Here is a 21,725-nt window from a genome sequence, read left to right as displayed (position 1 = left end):
CTTACAACAAGACTATTCCCATCAAACCAACCTTCTATAATTTCTCTTAAATTCAGAACTCCGCTTCATTACTTTTCTTTCTTCAGACAATAGTATTAGAAAACAGCTTTTTTCCTATTGATCAAGGAGACTCTGCTTTCTGTCTTGAAGGTTTATTTATCGATTAATGAATATTAATTATTCCTTGTGATTTGGGTGAACTTACGTTCTGAAGAAAGCAGTAAGTACCTGTAGTTTAATTTATAAAGCTTACATACACTCAAAACAGGGCCTCAAACTTGGATATGCTGACTTCTGTGCAAACGTTATGATGTAAAAAAAAAAAAAAAAAACTTGGCATGAAAAAATTTAGTCTCAAATCTGACCCATTCATATTGGGTATGCAGATTTTAGAAAGGAGGGAACAATTTGCTACTCAGTTGGTGACTGTGGAGCCAGATTGCTTCATAATTTCTCAAATTTTTGTCCCTTCATATGAAACTCGTACGAGTTTTATCAGATCGGAAACTGCAGTTTGATAAATGCCAACACTGCTAAGCAGAGCTGTCACAGATGATAAAGACCAGCTTAAATTCAATATTTAAATCCGTACATATTTTAAAGTTTCCTTCTGATCAGATTCCTCTCCTTGTTGACCTATGGGGTCGGTCATACCACTGATCAATATAGAAATGGAATAAAGTGTGAGGAATTCACACTGATTCCTGTAAACATTTAAATACCATTGAACCACTGTTGAGCCATGGATGCTGTGACTGCTAGTTAATTTGTACATGGAACTATTTGGTGGGATTGCTGACGTTTCCTAACTGGTTCAAGGGGCAGACTGAACTTCCTAGAGCAGGGGTCTGCAACCTTTAAAATACAAAGAGCCATTCTTGCACCTAGTCTGGCTGAGTAAAAGTCATTTAGAACCACAAATATCACATAATCTTTTAATAAAAGACAGTTTATCTTTGTTGAATATCTGTTATAGAGAATCCGTTATCATTTTAAACAACCAAAAATTTATTTTAATTTTTAGCTTTTAAAGGAGGAAAAACATAAAATGTTTCATAAAGACATAGCATGGATTTTCTTCAATAGGGTGTTGTTCTGTTATTTTTTTTAAAAACCCTATACATGTCCTAAGACTCGTATTTGTATTATACATTACTAGGTTCTTTATTTTTAGGCCAATATTAAGAGCTTTTGTAGAGGTTCAAAAGAATCGCTTAATCTCCTTAGCCCCAGGTTGCAGACCCCTGCCCTAGAGAATTGCTTTTGGATTCATGTGATGAATAGGTCCACTATTAAAGAGACCAACCCACTGGACCCACACCATACCAGTTGATCAAAGGTGTTAAACAAGGTCAGTGAGCATAACTCTAATGTGAAAAAGTCTAGCTGGGTCAACCGCTCTAAATAAACTAAATTACGTATAAATAAAAGATATCTTGCAATTTAGATTCAGATTGACTCTTTGGTTTACATAATACACATCAAAATATAAACAGGATCGTAACTCACATAATGGACGAAAACATGTAGGCTAAATTAAACATGTACTTATAATGCCTAACCCTCCAGTGAAAAAAATCGTCCGGGTTAGCCTTAAAAATCACAATGTCAATTATGTTCCAAATTTTCATCGCTTCATTGTCGTCGCCCCTTTCTGTTATTCTAGCAGAAAAAAACGCTGCTGCATTATGGGTACTCCTGGCGCAGAGAGTCAAGCATAGTAAAGTCCTGTATGCTGCATTGTGATTGGTCAGGCCTGTTTACCAGAGTGAATTACGCTCTATGTAATTCAGCCTGGCTGGCCAGGCTACAGCTAAAGTGTCCTTTAGCCTCCAGGTGTAGGTGAACAGCTGAGTCTTGTCTGGAGGAGTTGGCCCTCCTTTGTAGCAGTTGCTTGGTCTCTCCAATGTACATGTATGTGCACTCTTCAATGCACTGAATGGCTTAAACCATGTTGCTGGTCTTGTTTCTAGGTGTCTTATCTTTGGGGAGAACCAGTTTTAGTCTCAGGGTGTTTCATTTGAGGATAAGAATGTCCATATTCTGGCCAAAGAAGACAGATGGTTTGAGAGAGGGGTTAATGAAGCCATCTTTGTTAATCTCGAATAAACATCTCTCAACAGAGGAGGTGGTCTTGGACATAACTGGTAATCTACTTACAAAGCAGTTTTAAGAGCAATACCCAGAAGATTCACCTCTCAGCTACCCTTACTTGACACTTGAAAAGTGACGGAAACCACTCGGACGATTGATCAGAAGCCCCCTAACAACCATTAACACCCCCGAGGTGAACTCCATGGCCCATCCAGTAGGACGGATCAGAGCCAACCTTTTGTTTGTTTCCATCTAATTCCTTTGTTTCACCTACAGGATATTAATCTCAGTGCTACCATCAGAACGGAAGAATCCTCTTGGATGAGAGGATGTGAATTTCACATCCAGTTGCCTATATTGAGCTTTTCAAGCTTGACCATGACCTGGATGCCTGAGAATCATCACAGACATGTTCATTATGGCTATAATTTTAGCAAATTTGGTTTGAAGTACACTAGTTTGTGTTTTCCAGTTTAATTTTTCATCAACATAAATACTCAGATATTTGTGATAAGTCACTCTTTCTAATATTAATTTTAATATCAATACATTTTTTTATTTTACATTACCAAATATAATACAATTTGTTTTGCTTAGATTAACTGAAAGTCTATTATTAATAGTATTCTCAGAGTCTATACCCTGCATTTACACGCAGTGATGTCTGTCCTTCATATAGCTTTTTAACCATGCAATCGCGGATCCTCTGACACAATTTTTTTCCCATTTTCTTGGTGGTCAATGGTACTGAGATCTAAAAAACACCAGCTGTACATTCTTTTCTTGTCTATTGCTGTGGATATGCCACCTGCAAATTCCATTATTGCCACTGACATGGAGCTTTTGGATCTGAAGCCATACTGTTGGTCACTAAGCAAATTTAATTTATCAATGAAATTGTCAAGTCTATTTACAAAAGCTTTCCTAAGGTTTTAGAAAATGTAAAATATATGAATGAATTATGGACAGAAATAATGTTTGATGTGGTTGAAAAATGGACAAGTCTTCATGCGGCAGTCAGTTTATTAAATTTGTTATCCCAGTCAGCGATAAGTGCAACGCTGCCTGGATGTCCTTGTTAATCTGATCAGACTCTGAAGGTGTCATTAATAATGCTTAATTTTATTTACTGTGGCTGCAAACCCTATTTATCTGACTCTCCACCTCACTTTCTAACCACCATTTTCTACATTATTAAACTTATTACACTTGCCATGGTAATCATTAAACAACATTGATCGTTTGGATCATTTAGATACACAATTATATTCATGCAGAGTTTTGCATGGCTTTATGTAGGCTGAACAGAGGTGGAGCTTCAGTTGCATTTGATTTTGTGTATGAGTTTAGTTTTATAAATCAGGATTCCACTAAATATTCTATGAATGAGACCCTTTCCACCCTAAAGTGCCTGAGCATGACCCTAAGCTGCTCACTGCTCTCTTAAAGATAGTCTAAATGCAAAAGGTACATTTGCTATGGAAGTTAATTATCCTTATTCTTATGCAATGTTCTAAATTCTTTTTAAAACATTTACGAGGATTAACCTTTTCAATATATAATTCTGCAGTAAATCTGTGAGTTTCACTCTTACAATTGAGTTACTGAAAATAATTCCTGAATAATGTGCTTATTTAATCTATTTACCCTTGACTGAGTTATTTCTTTATAGATATCTAGACAAAGGCCAGAGACGTGTGAATTGAGCAGCTAATTAATGATTTAAACCTATAAGCAGAAGTCAATATGTGCTTCACGGTTGATGCAGAATGAGATTTGATTAGTGAAGTAATGAAATGACCCAGTGTTGTGCTTATTTCTTTCTCTCTGATTCTGAAAATCAGAGCGAGTCCTTGTGACTGGGTTAAAAATGGAGCCCATGAGAAGCTCCTTGTTGCTCCCCATTGTGTGTCCTCGTCTGCTGTGCCATTCTGCATCACTGGTGCAAAGAATTAGTTCGTTGTTCCTGCCTTTGAGCACCCTAGTTTCTTATCCTAGAATCTCATCCACCTGGCCCATTGACACAGCTACAGTGAAGCGATCCACCTACTCCCCCACACACTTCATGCATAGGTGTTTAAGTGTGTAGGTGGACAGAGTTTTATGATCATTTGTTAATTTCTTTGTCATTTCATTTGTGTGTTTACCTATGCATTTTGCTTTCCTTTTAAATCCCAACCATTTGTCCTATATTTTTTGGTTTCATATTTTTTGGTGTGCACGTGTTGTATAGCCCTGCGGTGGTTCAAAACAGGCAGCTGCAGGTCTGTCTGGAGTGCTTAGCACAGGCAACGCTCTGTGCTGGAGGCTGCGGCTCTACCTGCTGCTGAATTATGTGTCTGACCATGAAGTCACCTGTAGCTACCTGAGCTGACAACAAACAGATGGCTTAAGTTGTCACAACAAAATAATGTTGACTGAGTGGAGGAAAATGCAGGGTCAGCCTGCTTTTACTTGGTGAAGGTTAGAACATGCAACACCGCCATCCTAGACTGCATCCAATGCAAATTGTATCTTAGGAAGAAAAATGCAACTATAAGCAGGTATTTAGCTTCAATTCTTTGATCAATTTGTTTTCTACACCAATCTAGGGTTCAGTATATGTCAGTATATTGAATTTTCTACAGCTATAATTCCTCCTACTTTTTCTGCTGCAGCAGAAAAGTTATCTTCTCTTCAATATTTGATGTTACCTTTTTCTGCTTGGCTATATTAAGATTTTATAACAATCTGAATTAATTTAACCATAGTTCTGTATGTCAATTTCTACTGTTACAGACATAAATAGCCTCTGTTTGTTTACCCCAAAATGACCAACGTATATTTATATATGTATTTGGGGCCTCAGACAAACAAACCCCTGTGGAATCTCACAAGTAATGTCTTCCAGGAAAAAGCCTCCCCAAATGCACAGAAACCCTGTACGAACTATCATCCCGATAAGTTAATAGAAGGGAAAACATGCATGTGGAAAACATTGCCTGGGGCCTGAAATTTGTCGAGTCCGTTGACACAAACCCAAACTTTTTTTTTTTACCCATGTTGACATACCATGCATGGCAAAGTGCTCATACCCCTTACATTTTGTGAAGTTAGAACCAAAAACCTAATTTAATGTTATAGACCATGTAGTTGTCCAAATATGAAAAGTGTAGTGTGCATTTGCTTTTGGTAAAGCATTCCCTCATGTAAAAACTGAGTGTAACACAACTGCACATCTACTTAGACATGGCTGTCCAACTAATTGACAGCAAAAGGCAAGAGGGGTGCAGCCAGGGGAATCTTGCTGATTTGAAGATGAGACGTTATGCTCAAAAAATTCTGCAAACAATCAAGGGATATATCTATATTTTTGCAAGATGATATGCTTGTAAATTTTACATTGAATAACTTAAATCTCGTATTGTGGAACAACTTGAGATCAAGGTGATTAGAGAAAGAAATTGACCTCATGGAGGGAAAGAAAAGTAGCAGTTAAATTAAAGTGATGTATTCAAATGATCACTTTGAGCCGAGGCTTACTGGAACGTTTCTGTCATTTCCATCAACATTTTATGTGTCTGAACAATCTGTTTTATATTTAAAAAAATTAAAATTAAAAAGAAATTTGGAGAAAAAAAAGATACAGACACAAGGTTTGTATGCCTTCATAATAATATAGAAAAAATGAGTCATGCTTTTGACCTTGAAATTGTGAACAACTGAGCTTTATATTCAGCACTTTTTTCTTTAAGACATGCATAAGTACATAACTGAGGGAATTCACAAATCCTAGTGTAACCTTAAGCTTCCTCAATACACAACTAACGCCCACTCTGGCCTAATCTTTTTGTCACCACTCCAGGCATGAGGACCTACCTCATCTCTGGAAGAAAAGTGGAGGCTCACTGTAACTGCACCCAGATGGGGGATGCTGATCCCCAGTGCCAGATGCCTGGTTTGCACATGCCTGATGCAGCCTGTACCCTTCCCTCAGACAAAACCAAGGTGAGTAAGTAACATTCTCTGAAATAACAGGAGATGTAGTTGAAGGTGTATTGTTTATAGCTGCACAGCTACACCGCCTGAGGAAGAGCATTGTGTGTAACTACAACCCCTTTTGCTGTATGTGGGTGTATCAGAAGCTTGCATAAACATTTTTTCATGCAGAGAGGTTGTCTTTGATTTGACTTTTTGCCCAATACTATCATGATGCCTCATATTTTTATTTATCTTGTAAGTACATTAATATAACCCTGTGGATCCTGTATCGTAGGAGTATATCACTTTTGCTGCCCCTACGAGGGTTTAGCTTTAAATTTATTTTACTCATACTCACTTTTGTTCCAGGCTAGTCAGAATTTTACTAAGAGACCACATTTTGTATAATAATGCTTTACAATTACAAAAAAGGTATTTGTTTTTAAAAATAATTACTTTTTAACCGGAAATCTCAATGCATCTTCCTTTATAAAAACAATGTATATTTGGGGATAAACTGTTCAAAGCTAGTTTTTGTAATGTAATACAAACCAAGCCAAAATAAATCTTTTCTAAAATGTTTTTATGCTTACTGTGGCCATCACCCCTTAAAGCAATATCAAGCTGAAACATTGTCTGTGAATAAATGTGCTGGCCATCATACCAATGCTTTAGACCTATGCAATAGATAAAATTCCAGCCATTGCTGCATTAATAGCATATGCATAATCACAACTGCTAATACAGTGGAAACAGTAGATTAATATGTATGTGTTCATGCAAATATTTATTAGGGATGCACGATATTGGGATTTTGGCCGATATCCGATATGCCGATATTTTAAAACTCATGTAGCTGATAACCGATATCGATACCGATGTTAAAGCTGGACAAAAATAAGTAGTCATTGAAAATAGCAGTTTTGTTATCCATTTCTGACACTTTGAAAAATAATATACTCAAATATATTTTCATATGCTGATATCAAATCGATTTTTAAAAACGTGGTATCGATCTATTTTACTTTCAAAATCTCGTGAAATATTTTTTTAAGTGCTTTAAATTTAAAGCACTGGGCTTCCTTTTCTCGCCTTTCTATTGGAAGATTTTTGACCAACACTGGCTTGCATTTGAACCGTTAATAAATTCTTTCACCTAACCATGATGCTGCCACCAATTTGCTTTACTATGGGTATGGTGTTCTTTCAGTAATGTTTTTTTTTTTTTTTTTTTTTGCTTCATCTCTTTTCCTCAGTAAAATATACTAAAAACAGAAAAGAAAAAAAGAAACCTTGGTGTTATCTGACCAGGATACCTTTACCCACACGATTTGAGAGACCTCAAGTGTTTATTTTCTGGAGAAAGGTGAAAAAAGCCAAAGCCAAAGTAAATGACTCTACTGCAGTTTTGATGCAGTGACACATGGGCATATAGGATTTTCCTGGTTGGTCTTTGGTTCAGGGCATGGAGGTGTTATCCCCTCTGGTAGATTGTTCTGCGGCGCCACAGTCCCATTGCCTTCTTTCCCTCCTCCGTTCCAGCCAGGCTGATCTGCTCACTGTACATTACAATTAAAAAACTGTAGGCCCAGATTTGTTGCTCGCTAGCTCTATAAGTTGAGAGGTGCAGCAACCCTTTTAAACACTTCTGACTTGTAGCCCAGTAATGATGTTAAGATGCTGGATAATTATAAAATGATATATGCTGTAGTAGAAAAGAGCCTGTTTCTGCAAAGGTTGAGTTATCAACAGTGTAGGCTTACATTTACAGTCGCTTTCCAAACCCCCTTTATTTTGTCATTGTTATTTTGCTTAGAATTCAAAAAACTACATGTCTCTGTTAGATTGCCTTCTAGGCTATATGCTGATCAGTATGTGGGCCCTACGAGCTTTAAAACTATCAGATTAACACTCTAACTATGTGCATATATAGTTTTATGCCCAGATTTGAATTAAGTTGACATCTTTAGTTAAAAGTGAGTTAATTCTACACAACCTTTATTGTGCAAGTGCTTTATTTTCTGATTTTGTTTTATTATTATATAAACTATTATTCTGTTTAATGAATCATCCTCCACTTCTCAAGGAGAAAATCAGGTTTTATAAGCAATTTCCTTCAATGATACTTTTATACTTTAATGTTTTTACTTTTTCATTCTCAATACTGATATTTAATTGCTCAAAAATTATTATGTGCACTAATATATAATGACTGTTAACAGAGACAAGAAAATCGGGACAACAATGTATGAACAGTTACTCAAATAATATATACCTCTATGTATCATCAAATCAATATTGAAACATTTAAGTCAATTTTAAATTGAATTGTGGCCAATGAATTGAAATTGAATTAAATTGTGAGATTCCTTCTGCAGACAATTGCTTTGCTGTGATCAAGAGGATACAGGGGAAAGCCTTCCTAAATGATCAAGCTATGTTTAGGGTTATTCCAAGACACTTAATGATGGCAGATTGCAGCAGCTAAGGTTAAACATTAAATTTAAAGTGGCTGATATTTATTTCTCTGCTTTTGAAAGAGTCCTGTTTGGTTTTTAATCATGTTATAAAGTGTTTTGGTCACATGATTCACAAAACATCTTATCTTCAGATGACAAAATATGAAATTAAACAAGGTTGTTTTTTTATTTATATATTTCTGTATCCACTAAGTGTAGTAAGTAAACAAATTTTGAATAAAATGGACGTTAAGAGGCTAGGGTAATGGTTTCTTCAAGCTCGTCTATTCTAGCCTTCCGTCTTCTCTGTAGCTTTTAATATGATAAGGGATCTTTGAAAAAGTCACGTGATTATATGTACGTGGTAAAATCTTTTTCAGCCAGGTGTGAAGGCATTTTGTTTGGAAGCTTGCTTGTACATGAGAGGACTCAGTGTCTTATCTCTCCCATTTGGCAGATTCCCATTACATCACTCTTAACGCTGTATCTCAGGTCAGCCTTGGCACATAGATCTACCATGCCTAGATCAGGCTCATGGAAAGAGGCTGGAAGCCAGAAAAAAAACAAAAAACATCCCATAGCTCTTTAGTAATGATTCCAAACCTACATCTGTAAAGCAAGCATGTTTCATCCAGCGGGTGGCACATTTTGTAGCACTGTTGTTGAAAGTTCAAGGTTCGATTCCTAGCCTAGTTTCTTTCTGCAGTGACTTTGCATGTTTTACCTGTGCATGCATAGGTTTTTTTTTAATATTTTCCTCCTACAGTCCAAACATGACTCTTAGATTTACTGGCATCTCTAAATTTTGTGTGTATGTGTGCATAGTTGTATGTCTCTACCCTGTGATAGACTGGCGACATCTGCAGGGTGTACCCTGCCTTTAGCACATAGACTGCTGGAGATACCACCCCACCATGACGCCTACTAGTGTTAGCATTTACATTAAGTTTTCCTATGACTCTGATACCCACATAAAGACGCTCCATTGCCTCTTTTCCTAAAAAAGTGGGTTCTAATGGAATCCCTTTTTTTTTTTAGGAATCCTTCCAAACCAGATGTGTTAAGCTGTAAAAAAAAAAAAAAATGTCAGTAGCTTTTACCATTTTTTTTAACAGCACCATTTTACATGATTCATTCACTAAACCCACAATTTCCATGAGGACACAAGTGTTAAAAATATTAATCTTGTGCCTTTTCATTCTGCCTCGTTTCTGTGTGGATGGCACCTTTGTTGCCTAATGTGTTAAAACTCTTGTGATTTCTTCTGCTAACCTTTTCAGTTTTACTTAACACACTTTACCAATGACCTCATCTTTGTGTTTCCAATCTCTGGACAGTCCCCCTGTCTGTCCTGTGGTGTGACCCTAACAGATGAGGATCAGGTTGTTGAAGAGGAAAAGGTACATAATGGCTGCCATGATGACAAACCCAATAACGGCAAGGTGAGAAAGTGAGCCATATATGCAAGCTTCTATAAAATAAAATTAGAATTTAAGCAGTCCTGTGTGTTTGTACTTTGTATTGAAAGCTGCATAAAATATTGAGCACAAGATTTAAACTCTTGCCTTTAAATAGATATGACTTTTTATGCCCCTTTTATGCCATTACATAAAACCTTCAAAAAGCAAAGCTGTGCTTCTGTCATTGGATTTTTAGACCTCTCTCTCTCTGACCTCCCCTTTCATTTAGGACTCTTCAAATCTGAAGTGTTCCCCTGCGGTATCGGCTGGCCGCAGCCCCAAGACGGTGAATGGCCTGCTCAGTCCTCAGCTCGAGGCCTTGAATAACAGCCAGACCTCGCTCTGTGAGATGCTGCAGGAAAAAGAGAAGAAGACTTGGAGTGGAGGAGCCATGGGCATGGATCACTCTGCACTCATCCCGCTGAGATCCAAGAACTTCCGGGAAAGGAGTGATGCTCACTTTGTGGATGTCATCAAAGAGGATAGGTAATCATTACCCTATCTGTCCCTTTTATTTGAAAACTCCTGTTGCAGAGGGGTAGGAGTCGGTTCTCTATAGGACAATGGTCTTTGTAAAAGTGTTTATTCCACATTAACTTCTCCCTACTTTTAAAATAAAGCCACTAACTTCAAGTTAAACTAGGTAGACAGACAGTGAAGCTTGATTTTGCATTTTTACAGAGAGTGAAAATGCTTTGCCAAGCTGTTCTTCTTTCCACAGCTTCATTAAGACTAAAGCTGTAGTGCACGATTAATAGTTATGCTAAAATATTTTCCCACCTGATCTGACTGATCCTCACAACTCCATAAAAGTTATGATTACCCTTATAGTCTCTTTTCCTATTAATGCTCTCTTTTCCTGGTGTATTGAAGGGAAGATTCACCCTCTCTATTTATAGATGAGTGATTAAACAGCATTGTTCAAAGGTTTTATTATGTACCAGACATATCCATGGGTAAAATTTTATATTAGATCAGGTGTTTTATTGATTACTGCAACTTAAGATTTTATTAAGATTATTATGGGGTTTTTTTTCGGTAAATGATATTTCTTCTGAGTATTAGTCAGAGCATCAACAAACCAATTTGACTTTAATCATATTATTTTACCCAGCGTGCACTGTGGCTACGGCGCCAAGTACTGGGTTAGTACAACTAATTGGGCTTGTGGAAAATCACAATTATTGTAATAAAAATTATAGTTTCAAAACAAAAAAATTTGTAAAGCATCTTATATTTCTAAATAGCATTTTGCATCATATATTTCCTCAACAAAAACAAGAACCTCTCTCCAGTCTGTCCCATAGTGTATTTGTTTTGATGAGCCCAGTGTAACTAAGTACTGAGTAAAGATACACTACAGGCCACACAGTACTTGTGGCACGTGCCTCTAAATGGATAGCGCCGCTCCTGATCTCACCTTTTAGCTTAAATGTGTCTCGAGCATTTAGTCAGTCTTCCCCATTGGCTAATGCTGCTTGTGAAGTTTGAGCTTCTCTTCCTTCTAGTAAAGAGTACTGCTGTGATTAATCACCTCTGATCCCATTCATTGGAGCCCTTTTGGAGGAGGTAAACCTCAGATCGCTTTAGACGATCATCTGAATCGCCTAAAGCATGCGCTGCAAAAAATTTTAATCTAAATAAGAATTTTTTTCTTAAAATAAGTGCATTGAGGAGGTAATTGAGACAGTATGCCAATGGAACGAGACAATTTACATTTTAAAAAAAGAAAAAAACAGTTGCATTTTTTTTATTTCAGGGGTATAATATCTAATTTTATTTCAAGAGTAAAATTACTCATTCTATTTGCAAATCATCTTATTTACCTACTTAGATCAAGAGTATATACACTTGATTTAAGAAATGTTTACTTATTATTAGATCATTTTTGCTGTGTGAATGTACAGGAAGTAATTTGCTTCAAAGCTATGTGTTTCTCTGGGTGTAAATCTAAAAAAATATCAATAAATTAGCTAAAAGCGTTCATTTATGGAGGTCTGGCAGGATGGGGAATGTGGGTAGTCCCAGTTTGTGCCATAGCTGGAGAAGAATCCCGGTGTGCTGAATAGTAAAATTTAAAAGCGATTAGTAGTGTGCACTGTTGCACACAGGCCCACTTAAAGCACCGTTTATAACCTAACCCTACTGACTGACTCTACTTACTGCTCTGTAGATTTTAATCCAGGGGATCACAGTAAAATTACTTTGAATACTCATAATTTCACCCACAATTTCAATATTTTTTCATTCAAACACAATCTCCATTAAAAATGAAATAACAGTTTTTAGGTGTCTTTATGGCAAAATGTAAAACAATAAAAAATGCTCATATTTTAGTCAGAATTGTACATATTTTTTTATTCTTCATATTTTCTTTTCCTTCATATTTTTTCTCTGCAACTCTAACAGTCTTATGAAGGACTATTTCTACAACCCTCCCTTACACAAGCTGAGCCTCACTTTCCTGGAGAGGAGCCTGGAGTCGGCCTACCGAAGCAGCTACCAGGAGGAGGTGTGTTTATATGATGTAATGCTCTATCTGCCTAAATTTGACTGAAAGTGAGAAATGCATTTAATTAATTTTGTGAGTGCTGTGTTCTTCTGCTGCAAAATGCTGTTTTTACCCTTTGTTTCTTTGTTTACAAGAATCTCCTGCTGATTCTAAAGTAGATTCTTTTTTCATAATATGCTATAACCCTTTTTTGCTGTTTTTTAAGTTTAGGATGCTATTAGGTTACATTTGTGTGTGTTTACCTGTTGGAGTTTTTCCCTACCAGAATCTGGTCTGACAAGCCTGTTAGCACCACATTATCACCAGACTGGTCAGACTGCGGCAAAGAGAAATGACTGCAGGACCTTGAAATTTGTTATGAGCTGGGCTATCACGCCCTCTACTGGTTTCACTTTATAAGTGTGGTTATGATTGCATGAGTTCAGCTGTTTGTGTCAAATGTGGGAACCTTTGTTGATTATTCTGTATGAATTGTTTTTCCCTCACAGGTGGAGAACCAAGCAGCAGTTCAGACATTTGCCAGCCCGACTTTCAGTTCCTTCCTGGATATGCTGCTGTGCTGTTTGGTTGTTCTGGCGCTCTCTCTTGCCTGTTTCCTGAGACCTCTGGTTACCCATCAGAGTCCATCAACGCCAGCTCTCATTTTGACATCTGTAGCCGCCCTCTTGGAGGCTGTTGCTCTACTGTTTGCTATTCGGTGAGATACTAAATGCATATCAGAGGTGTTCAACCGTGAGGCTGTGGGTTGCATTTAGATACTGAAAGGACAAATTAACAGGTGCAGCGATATAAAGCTTTGTATTTCCATTGATGTAAGACAATATTGATGCAGAAATATTCTGCAAATATTGGAGCTTACTTAATTAATTTATAAATGGCAAAACTGACTGAAGGGATGTGATTGCCTCTGTAGAATGTACACTGTGAATCTCCTTAGAACATTTAAGAAACATACAGAATGGTTAGGTTATTTGTTTTGAAGAATTAGTTATTAATATAAATGCAAGAATGCAATTAAAGCACTTGCAACCTAGAAATTAATGTTTAAAAAAAACAAAGCCTTAAAATAAGTTCCTCCTGACACTTGATGGGAGGTCTTGCATGGAGGTCCCTTACCTCCCATGCAATAAGTCCACCCACTCATAATAATCTAGTCTCCCAAGGAATGCCGTTCTTAAATAGCATTATTATGAAACTTATGATAATGAGTTAGAAATAAAGAAAATTATTCTATTGATGCTGGTCTTGTGGCATATACAAATACAAATAACCAATGCCTACAAAAACGATCTAGTAATAAGTAAAAATTTCTTAAATAAAGTATATTTACCCTTAATTGATGATTTGCCAATTAAATTTGTATTTTTACTCTTAAAATAAGATAATTAGATATAATGCGCTTGTTATAAAACAATGCAGTTGCTTAGTCTTAATTAAAATGTCAGTTGTCTTGATCTATTGGCAAAGTGTCTCACCTCCTCAATTCAAGACAAAAATATTTTTATTTTAGTGAAACATGACTTATTTAGTTCATTGTTTTGCAGCTTATGTCTAGCAGTTTTTGGAGGAGAGGCTGGTTGTACTACTGTCACGCTTACAGTGCATCACTGGGCGACTGGAAGACAAACAGGATACACAAACCAGCTTACTGACTTTGAAATACTATTTATGAACCAATCACAGTTGTGTTTTTTCTGACTATGGGAGAAAATCAGAACATCTGGAAAACAGACTACACAGCAAATAGATGCTAACTCATGGCAAAACCCAGCACCCTGTTTTAGTGAGGCTCTTCTGCTAACAACTATGCCAACATGCATTCTGTATTCCAGCCATCAGTTATTTATCAGTTCTCTTTCCCTTTCTTTTCCCTCTTCAGTATGGCCTTCTATCTGGACAGTGTGCTGAGCTGCACTCGGGTGTTGATGAGGGCCGTCTCTGGCTGGATACTTCGCCACTTTGTCGGCGCTGTTCTAGTATCACTGCCTGTCCTTGCAGTTTTCCCCCATTTCACCTGTGACATGTATAACTCAATCCAGGTAGAATTCAATTTTCCTAACTTTTTCATATCATTCTAAATTAAAGGTATAGAGGACAATCTTTTATTTCCGGGTGGATCATCTAAATAAGTGGTCCTCCTAATTAGCAATCATTCTGGTGATATGTTTACGTAAGGCCGTACTTTGTGCTCGTTCCCTGTTAGCTATCTTTTTCTGTGCATGCGCACTTTCAGGCGTATATCTGTGATGAGCTACATTTTCCGCCAGTCATGGCAGCTCACCTTTCTCTCTGCGGTTCTTTGAAAATGGCCAAGGGTCGTAAGAGAAAAAGTGTCTACGAAGTGTATGCTGTATGTGGATACAGTAAGCTTGTATGAGCTGTGAGAACAGCACATTTTAAACTGGGCATGCATGAGGAGAAATGGGCTTGTGCATGGTCTTGCAGCGCATTTTTTTCTTGATTAGGCTTGTGTGAAATATTTTCATTTTAAGATGGCTTTGAGTAAAAATACAAAAGTTTACCAATAATACCAGCGTTTTTCAGGGCTGATATCCTGAAAAATTGTTACATGCTTAGTATTTAATTGAATAATTTAATTGAATAATTTGCATTGTTTATCTTGCCAACACATATTAGTGCATCGGCTCATTAAAGTTTGACCAATCTGGTCCCTTCAGACTGTGGTCGACTTTTTTTTTCTACCAATTAAAATTCAGCATCATTGGCACTCTGGACCTGGCACTCCCCACCGTCGCTGCAAGTGGATAAATGCATCATCTCATGAGCTCAATCTGATATTTTGCTTAGAAACAGGAGATGTGAATGTTGCCTCTGTATATAGAAGAAAGGGGGAAAAAATGAGAGAAAAAGCAAAAAAAGAAGACATGAGTACAGCAGAGAGGATTAAAAAAAAAAAAGTCACCCTTGTCCCAAGTCTTGTGTCTACCAGGCTTAAGCAACAGGTGGAGGACGATATGGTCCTCAGCTTTTAAACTGTAACCCTTTAAAGCTTAGGTATCACTGGATTCTGGTACCCAGCTCAAGCTTAATTGTATAACTAAAACTCTATATATACTAAGTAGTGTCTTTCAAAAGTATTTGCCCCCCTTGAACTTTTTGATCTTTTGCCCCCCTTTTTTTATTAAATAAAAAACTGAAGAGTGGGGTATGTAAAATTAATCGGCCCCTTTATCTTCAGTGCAGCAAACTCTCTCGAGAAGTACAGTGAGGATCTCTGAATGATCCAATGTTGACCTGAATGGCTGATGATTATAAATTGAATCCACCTGTGTGTAATCAAGTCTCCATATAAATGCACCTGCTCTGTGATAGTCTCAGAGGTCCGTTTAAAGCACAGAGAGCATCATAGAACAAGGAACACACCAGGCAGCTCCGAGATGTGAAGAAGTTTAAAGCTGGATTTGGATACTAAAACATTTCCCAAGTTTTAAACATCCTAATGAGCACTGTGCAAGTGATAGTATAGAAATGGAAGGAGTATTAGATCAATGCAAATCTATGAAGACCTGTCGTCCCTCTAAACGCTCAGCTCAGACAAGGAGAAGACTGATCAGAGATGCAGCCAAGAGGCCCTTGATCACTGTGGATCAACTGCAGAGATCTACAGCTGAGGTGGGAGAATCTGCACATAGGACAACAATCTCTCGTATACGTCACAAATCTGGCCTTTATGGAAGGGTGGAAAGAAGAAAGCCATTTCTTAAAGATATCCATAAAAAGTCTTGTTTAAAGTTTGCGACAAGCCACCAGGGAGACACAGCAAACATGTGGGAGACTGTTCTCTGGTCAGATGAAACCAAAATCAAACTTTTTGGCAGCAATGCAAAATGTTATGTTTGGCATAAAAGAAACACACCATCCCCACTGTCAAACATGTGGGTTGCAGCATCATGGCTTGAGCCGGTATTTTTTCCAGCAGGGACCCAGATGATGTTTAAAATTGATGGGAGGATGGATGGGGCTAAATACAGGACTATTCTGGAAGAAAACCTGTTGTAGTCTGCAAAAGGCCTGAGACTGGAGACTGGATATGATGGGAATTTATGCTGCAATGAGACAATGATCCAAAACATAAAGCAAAATCTACAATGGAATGGTTCACAAATAAACATATCTAGGTGTTAGAATGGCCAAGTCAAAGTCCAGACCTGAACCTAATCGAAGATCTATAGAAAGAACTTGCTGTAATTGCAGCATAAGGGGGCACTACAAAGTATTAACTCAAAGGGGTTGAATCATTTTGTTAAAAAAGTTTAAAATATCCATTACGTTTTGTTCCACTTCGTGATTGTGTCCCACTTGGTGATTCTTCACAAAATACTTTATCTTTATGTTTTAAGCCTGAAATGTGGCAAAAAGTCCAAAAGGTCAAGGGGGCCGAATACTTTCGCAAGGCAATGTATATGCTAACACTGTTTTTATTACTATCCAATTTAAAGGCAGAAAAAAAAGTATCTTTCCTTCAGTTTAATTTGATGTATTTTTCTCCCCAGTTTACTATGTTCATCTGCTGTGCGATCATTATCGCCATCATACAGTACTGTAACTTCTGCCATCTCAGCTACTGGATGCGGTCCACAATAGCCACACTGGTGGGGCTGGCAATGCTTTCTCTGCTCTGCTGCCCCCCCTGCAGGTAGGAGAAAACTAAAAAATAAAAAAATCATGGGAAATGTCACATTTTGTGTTGCTCAAAAAACTTAAAGTGAATTTGTAAAGTTGTTTTTCATACTTCAAAAAGATGCCTTTGAGTTGGAGCTGCATATGCATGCATTTACATATTATTAGTTATACTTTATTAAACATAATTATAACCTTACTTATTTCATATGTTTATACTGCTATGCTTCATTATTGGTCCAGGCTGTGACCTATTTGGTTGCAATTCTAAAACTATGACTTGATCAGTTTTTGTTTAATTGATCTTTTTTTTTTTTCTTTTCAAATTTTACTGGCATACTGATAGTTGAAGTACAGTAATATGTCATGGCAGAGACAATTATATGCTCTAATTTTCTTTAAAGGTCAAAAGGAAGCTTTCAGTACTATAGCTGTTAGAAATCAGCAAAAACCATAAGCAAATCAAACTGATGAATATTGACTTTATGAAATCACAATCTTTAAAGGATCTCATTGGTAGCCTGTCAGCTTAGAACGACTTCCTGTGACATCCAACCCCCAACTGTCATCCTCAAAGTGGGCCTAACCATGTTGAAATAAGCATTTTACCCTCTTTTTAACTTTTTATCACCAGAAAAAACACGTGAAGGGCTATATAGTGTTTTTTTTTTGTGTTTTTTTACACTTTGCAACCCACTAAAATGTACTGCACTTATTTAACTGAGAGTCAACTTCTTTATGTTGCATTATCTTCTTGATACCCATTTTTTGCAGCTTGATTTTACACAAATTCTTCTATGTCAGTAGATTGCACCTTAGACTTGCTGGGTCCTATTAAAGTGTATAACGAAAATCTTATTGACGTATAATATTTTATGTGACCTACCTTAACGTTTCTTTCAGAAAAACAACTCTTCTACATAGCACTGTATTATTTATTTTAGAGCTGTTGAGGTTTTTCTTGTTGGCCCTTTGACAAAGCTAAATACAGAACATACAAAATCTATGCCAATATTAAATGGCATTGTAAGTTTCATTTTGGGAATCCCTACAAAGTACCCAAATTTATCATTTGTATAGGAAATGTGAAAATCCAATACTCTCATTCTGCTACTGTTGCATGTTTATTATATGTTTTGTTTTGCCATATCTTAACATTTTATTCTTTTTCTTTTCACTAGGCCGTATGTGCAAAGCAACATCACAAACAGCTCAGTTTTCTTGTCCGACAACTCAAGTTCTGTTCAACAACCCGACTCCGATCCTCACAAACGTCTTATACCTGAAGCCTGTGTGGCCTTCTTCCTGCTGCTTCTCCTTGTCTGGTTCCTTAACCATGAATTCGAGGTTAGCTACCGCTTGCACTACCATGGCAATGTAGAAGCTGATCAGCACCGCATCAAGATTCAGAACATGAGGGACCAAGCCGACTGGCTGCTTCGAAATATAATCCCAATCCATGTTGCCGAGCAACTTAAGGTCACCCAGAGTTATTCCAAGAACCACGACAATGTGGGGGTCATATTTGCCAGTATTGTGAACTTCAGCGAGTTTTACGAAGAAAGCTACGAGGGAGGTAAAGAGTGCTATCGTGTTCTCAATGAGTTAATCGGTGACTTTGATGAGCTTTTACGCAAGCCTGCCTTTGCCAACATTGAAAAGATCAAGACCATTGGTGCAACCTACATGGCTGCTGCTGGACTCAACACACAGCAGTGCGCGGATGCAGCTCATCCTCATGCTCACCTTCGCGCTCTTTTCGATTTTGCCCTTGAAATGATGCGAGTGGTGGACGACTTCAACAAGAACATGCTTGGCTTTGGTTTTAAGCTTCGGATTGGCTTTAATCACGGGCCCCTGACAGCAGGTGTGATTGGTACCACCAAGCTTCTCTATGACATCTGGGGGGACACGGTCAACATTGCCAGCCGCATGGACACGACGGGCGTGGAGTGCCGCGTTCAGGTCAGCGAAGAAAGCTACTGCGTGCTCAGTGGCATGGATTACGAGTTTGATTATCGAGGGACGGTTAACGTCAAAGGCAAAGGTCAGATGAAGACATTTCTTTATCCTAAGAGCAGCGACAGTGGCCCTGTGCCTCAGTACCAGCTCTCAGTTTCACCAGAGATCCGAGCACAGGTGGACGGTAGCATCGGGCGGTCTCCAACTGACGAGATCGCAAACATGGTGCCAACCACCAGCAAGAATGCAAACAGCACCAAAATGATGGTCCCCAGTGCCAGCACTGGTTCCTCAAACACATCAGGACTCAGTCAAATGAAAGACTCAGACATCCATGAAAGACATCCCCCGACAGCCGCTTCTTGTGCCAGAAGGTCCATGTCACACAGTGGCTTAACATCGATACCTGTAACTTCTCTGGAGGGATACTCGCCAAATACCAAGCAGCTCAAAGTCTCGTCCTCAATCCAGCCACATGCACCTCAACACTCACCAAGCAAAGACGCAAAAGACAAACAAAAGAATAAATGTGACATGAATGCTGGAGATTTAACCAGGCTTTAAGCGTTTGCTGCAATGGCACTTTTCTAACCAACCTTCTTCCCTTTAAGGTCTCATTACTGCTGGCTGGCATGTGTAGAAGCTATACATAAGTCCAACTTCAGGTAGAGAACTTCAGGTAGAGAGGGAGGATTTGGACTGACACAGGAGTCTGGATGGTACAAACAGGCCAGGTTATTTGTCAGCCAAAAAAAAGGTTGTTTATAGTGTAAATGTGATTAGCTGATCTGGGTAAGGGTGCTTGGTGGACCACATGTAGGGTGTCAGGCAGATATTCAGAGAAAATTGAAAATTGCCTCCTAACAACCCCATTGTCTACCATTAACTTACTTGATTATCTTTGCACCTTTAATCTTGATTGTTTCTGTCAGATGTCTTTTAAGTGCCTTTAGAATAGAATAAGATTTAAACAAGGCCTTTTTTTAACTTGATAACTAAAAGGGAAAACTTTACAAGCTGAATTTCTTGGAATATAGCTTTGCTTTTGCTATTTTTGTTGCTTTTAATGAGCTATATTTTGCAAGTACATGCTTTGCCTTTCTTTCAAGAAGGAAATCAATGATGTGAGAATTCATATAAGGGGACAATTTGGATTTTTTTTTTAAGGTGTGATTCTGTTTTGCCGCAATGGAGACAATGAATGCTAACAGTCAGACGGACCTAATGTTGTAAATCTCAAAGTGACAATGTATGCATCTATGGACTGCATTGCTTTATTATTAGACATTGTCCACATCTTCACAATATTGGTTCTGTTTTATCAGAACAACAATGTCTGAGTTGCTAGGAATAATTATGCATACGTACTACTAGGATATTAATCCCCCAGGATCATTTTTGAACTGTGCAACCTGGAAGAGCACAGGAGCTATTGTGTTTTGTATAAACTCCAAAGCGGTCGTTGCTGGTGCTTACAGCAGCCATCATAAAATAGTCAATGTCCTTAATGTAGTAACACGGATAATCATATCTTGCATTGTTTTCCAGGCGTATACAGATTTTCAGAGGTTGGAATCATTTTTATTATGAGATACAAAGGCCAAAAGTTGACCTAAAATCTTGCAGGACTTAAAGTGAAAGTTGATAAGGCAAGTTGCTGGCTGCATTAACAGAGATCAGAAATAACCTGATAGTAACATGGATGTTGTTTAGCCTGAAAACAGAAACAGAATTAACAATGGCCTTTTTAAGGTTTTCCGTGGTCAATCTCTCGATTTGTTGAGGCGTTGTTCTTAGTCCAAATGTTTATTCTAGACTTGATGAACTAGGAACAAACTTACGTTGAGGTCCAATGGGCATGTTCTTATTGTTGTTTGTGTTTGTCACTAATGCTACTTCAGCTTCGTCATGGTGATGTTGGTGTTCGTCAGCATGGACATGGACAGCACTGTCTTGTTCTTGTTCTCATTTTTGGATTTTCCTTGTGTTTGGGTTTATTTTGTTTTTTTCGATTGCTTTCTTTTTTTTCGTTTGTTTTTTTTATTTTTCATTTTTTCTGTGTTTCCTTTTGTGTTCTTTTTTGACGTTTTTACTTTTGTTTCTACTTTTGTTTATATTTCTTTTAAAGTGACATTGTTATTGATTATTTTTTTTGTTACTTTTGTTTCTTTTGGTTTTTCTTTAGGTTTTAGACAAGAGCTTTGGGGGGGTCTCTGGGGGGGTAAAACTGCACAATAATTGCTTCAAGTTGTGTGTTAAACCCAGAAAAGTTCCCGTGAGTTTCAGGACTACTGGTACAGGGCACTGCCGGACGAGGCCTCGCTGATTGAGCGTATCGTACGCATTAAGTGTTGCGTGTCTTTTATTCTATAATGTGTTCAGGGCAACAGTTAAACTCCCCTAGAGTTACTCGAATTATTACATTTCCAGCTAGTTTGTTAAGATCTTTATTTTTCCAGAAAACTATACAATTATTTCTTCAGCTATACTTAATTGGCATGCTTGCATTATAGTAAGGCTTCTACTAGTTCTCCCTGGCCCACATTTTAGACCATTGTAGGAGCTCAAGATGTGTTTGGTGTTTTACAAGAAGCTGAAATAACTAAATGGTTTTAAGATTTAAGATGATCTAAAAGC

At 37.7% G+C, this 21,725-nt stretch overlaps 1 protein-coding gene across 1 annotated transcript in view; it reads left to right on the top strand.

Annotated features, from left to right (window-relative positions):
* The window catches only part of adcy9 (adenylate cyclase 9), a 54,222-nt gene extending 33,304 nt beyond the window's left edge, over window positions 1-20,918 (top strand). The window contains exons 2-9 of the mRNA XM_015391219.1: window positions 5,939-6,081; window positions 9,851-9,955; window positions 10,203-10,459; window positions 12,383-12,485; window positions 12,974-13,182; window positions 14,365-14,524; window positions 17,000-17,142; window positions 18,308-20,918. Coding sequence (XP_015246705.1) covers window positions 5,939-6,081; window positions 9,851-9,955; window positions 10,203-10,459; window positions 12,383-12,485; window positions 12,974-13,182; window positions 14,365-14,524; window positions 17,000-17,142; window positions 18,308-19,652 — 2,465 coding nt within the window. The 3' untranslated portion in view covers window positions 19,653-20,918. The remainder of the gene's footprint in view (window positions 1-5,938; window positions 6,082-9,850; window positions 9,956-10,202; window positions 10,460-12,382; window positions 12,486-12,973; window positions 13,183-14,364; window positions 14,525-16,999; window positions 17,143-18,307) is intronic.
* Window positions 20,919-21,725: the final 807 nt, after the last annotated feature.

This window comes from Cyprinodon variegatus, unplaced genomic scaffold (genome assembly GCF_000732505.1).
Source record: "Cyprinodon variegatus isolate N-32 unplaced genomic scaffold, C_variegatus-1.0 Scaffold529, whole genome shotgun sequence".
NCBI classification, from domain to species: domain Eukaryota; kingdom Metazoa; phylum Chordata; class Actinopteri; order Cyprinodontiformes; family Cyprinodontidae; genus Cyprinodon; species Cyprinodon variegatus.
The sequence above is the reverse complement of the archived record's forward strand: the minus strand, read 5'-3'. Positions and strand labels throughout refer to the sequence as shown.